Source organism: Sphaeroforma arctica, assembly GCF_001186125.1.
Source record: "Sphaeroforma arctica JP610 unplaced genomic scaffold supercont1.860, whole genome shotgun sequence".
In the NCBI taxonomy this organism is placed as follows: Eukaryota; class Ichthyosporea; order Ichthyophonida; genus Sphaeroforma; species Sphaeroforma arctica.
Window position 1 is genome coordinate 1 of NW_014039698.1, and position 1,938 is coordinate 1,938.

The 1,938-nt window shown below is 41.0% G+C and overlaps 1 protein-coding gene across 1 annotated transcript; it reads left to right on the forward strand.

Annotated features, from left to right (window-relative positions):
* Positions 1 to 1,258: 1,258 nt before the first annotated feature.
* SARC_08956 (hypothetical protein) lies at positions 1,259 to 1,644 on the forward strand (the record flags this gene model as incomplete). The annotated part of the gene is made up of 1 exon (XM_014297047.1): positions 1,259 to 1,644. The coding sequence occupies one exon, from the start codon at positions 1,259 to 1,261 to the stop codon at positions 1,628 to 1,630; it is 372 nt and encodes a 123-aa protein (XP_014152522.1). The 3' UTR covers positions 1,631 to 1,644.
* Between the last annotated feature and the right edge of the window lie 294 nt (positions 1,645 to 1,938).

Here is a 1,938-nt window from a genome sequence, read left to right on the forward strand (position 1 = left end):
GTGCATACGTGTAAGTATAGTAACGTGACAGCAATATGAAACAATATAAGTTGAAAGATTTGATCATACCGGTGGGTCTGGTTTTGGTTCTGGTTTAGTCGCCGGCTTAGAACTTAGATATTGATTAAGGGGTGCTTCGCTGCTGAAGCCCTCACTCCCCGAATCCGATAGGTCCCCTGCTTGAGACAACCGTGATAATATATAATCCTTTTCGTTTGATAAACGTATGATCTTCCTTCTCTGCTCGCGTAACTCGGCCCCTATTATTTCTTTCTCGTACAGTAAGTATTTAAGCTTCCGGGACAACAATCCGTACTCCCTTTCCACCATAGGGGTACGTTCCGTTGGACCACTGGCCCTCTTCATCTTGTATGCACTTATCTGCCAGAGGTTTACTGTTCAGTTTAATTGCTACAAGGTCTTCTACTACTAAGTTAGTTATAAGTGACATATCTTTTGAAAAAAATACATATTATAGTTTATATCTGGTGAAGCATGCATCTCTCATAGAACGAAGGATACTTTATACCGGTCATTGCCGAGGTCAGAGCAAGCTTCCGAAACATATTCGAAAAGTATTTATATATTTATCTAACTCCGCCACACAAATCACGTTCCCCTTCTCTCTCTTGTTGGCCTAAATATATGCTCTACCAAGAGCCCTTCAAGGCTCTATCCCATATTGGGGGGGCAAAAAAGAAGGTTTGGTACATATGTACTACATACAAACCTTTCCCCCCGTTTTCGTATTGGTACATACGGACAAAATCCCAAATATCGGCTTTTTGTCCTTTTGAAAATGGTGGGAAATTGGATGTTAGAAGCGCTCATTATGAGTCATTTTGCTGAAGTCATTTCGGCATTTTTCGCAAGCCCATTTCCAATATGGTGGTGTAAATATAGCATTTGAGGAAAAATAAATTCATACATATTTACATATATTTTTAAATTTACACAACGAGGGAGAAACGAGAACAAAATAGGACCGATATTTTTCGGAATGAAAACCAACGGGATTACGGGAACCAAAGGCAAGATGGAGCGAACTGCTCACTGCTGACCAGATTTGGAAGAAAAAAAATCCCGCCCAAATGTAGGGTTGAGGAGATTAACTTTAGCGTTTTCAGCAGCTCTGGGATATGAAAATATATTTTCAGAGTCTATCCTCTATCCATACACATCTGGCAATGACAGGCGCCAAATACGAACAATCTAAGGGCAAAACATTCATACATCTATACCAAGTATAGCAATTGAGATGCAGCAATCCAGTTCGCAAGATGCTACGACGCATACAGCCACGAAGGTCAGTGATTCTACAAAGAATGACAATGCAACTGGAATCACTAGCAGGGATATACCCCAAAAAGTCTGGGAGGAGGTACCTGAAGGCAGGTTTACTGATGTGAGCTTGGAAACGATTCGGCAGATGCAAAGCAAGTGGTCCACAGAACGTAATTTTACACCGAAGAATACCCCCAGGAATCTGCTACTGGCTATGACAGGCGAGGTTGGGGAAGTCTCCGAGATATTTATGGTGTGTACTACGTGTGAATGTTCTGAATGTAGGATAGAACATGAAGTAGGCAATGGTCTAGTGGTTAGTCGTACTGAGAGCTCTAGATGGTGAGTACATTCGCGAAGCGTGTATTGTTTTAAAACCTATATATCGAAGCGAAAAGAGTGGAAACAAAGATCACATACACTGATGTTCGTAATGTAGACTGGGCACAGTCGAAAACTTTAGAATGAGACAATGAAATATGGAAAATCAAGATATGTAGGTTGAGACATTGTCTGTGTTTATTTTTCAGTTCTTTCCGTGCTTAATTAAAATCATGTTGAGGTTAAGCATACCAGACCCTGGACTCTCGGAACACCTATGCGTCAAGCTTCAAGCGCTTTTGGGCGTACCACTACATACGAAATTACCAATAT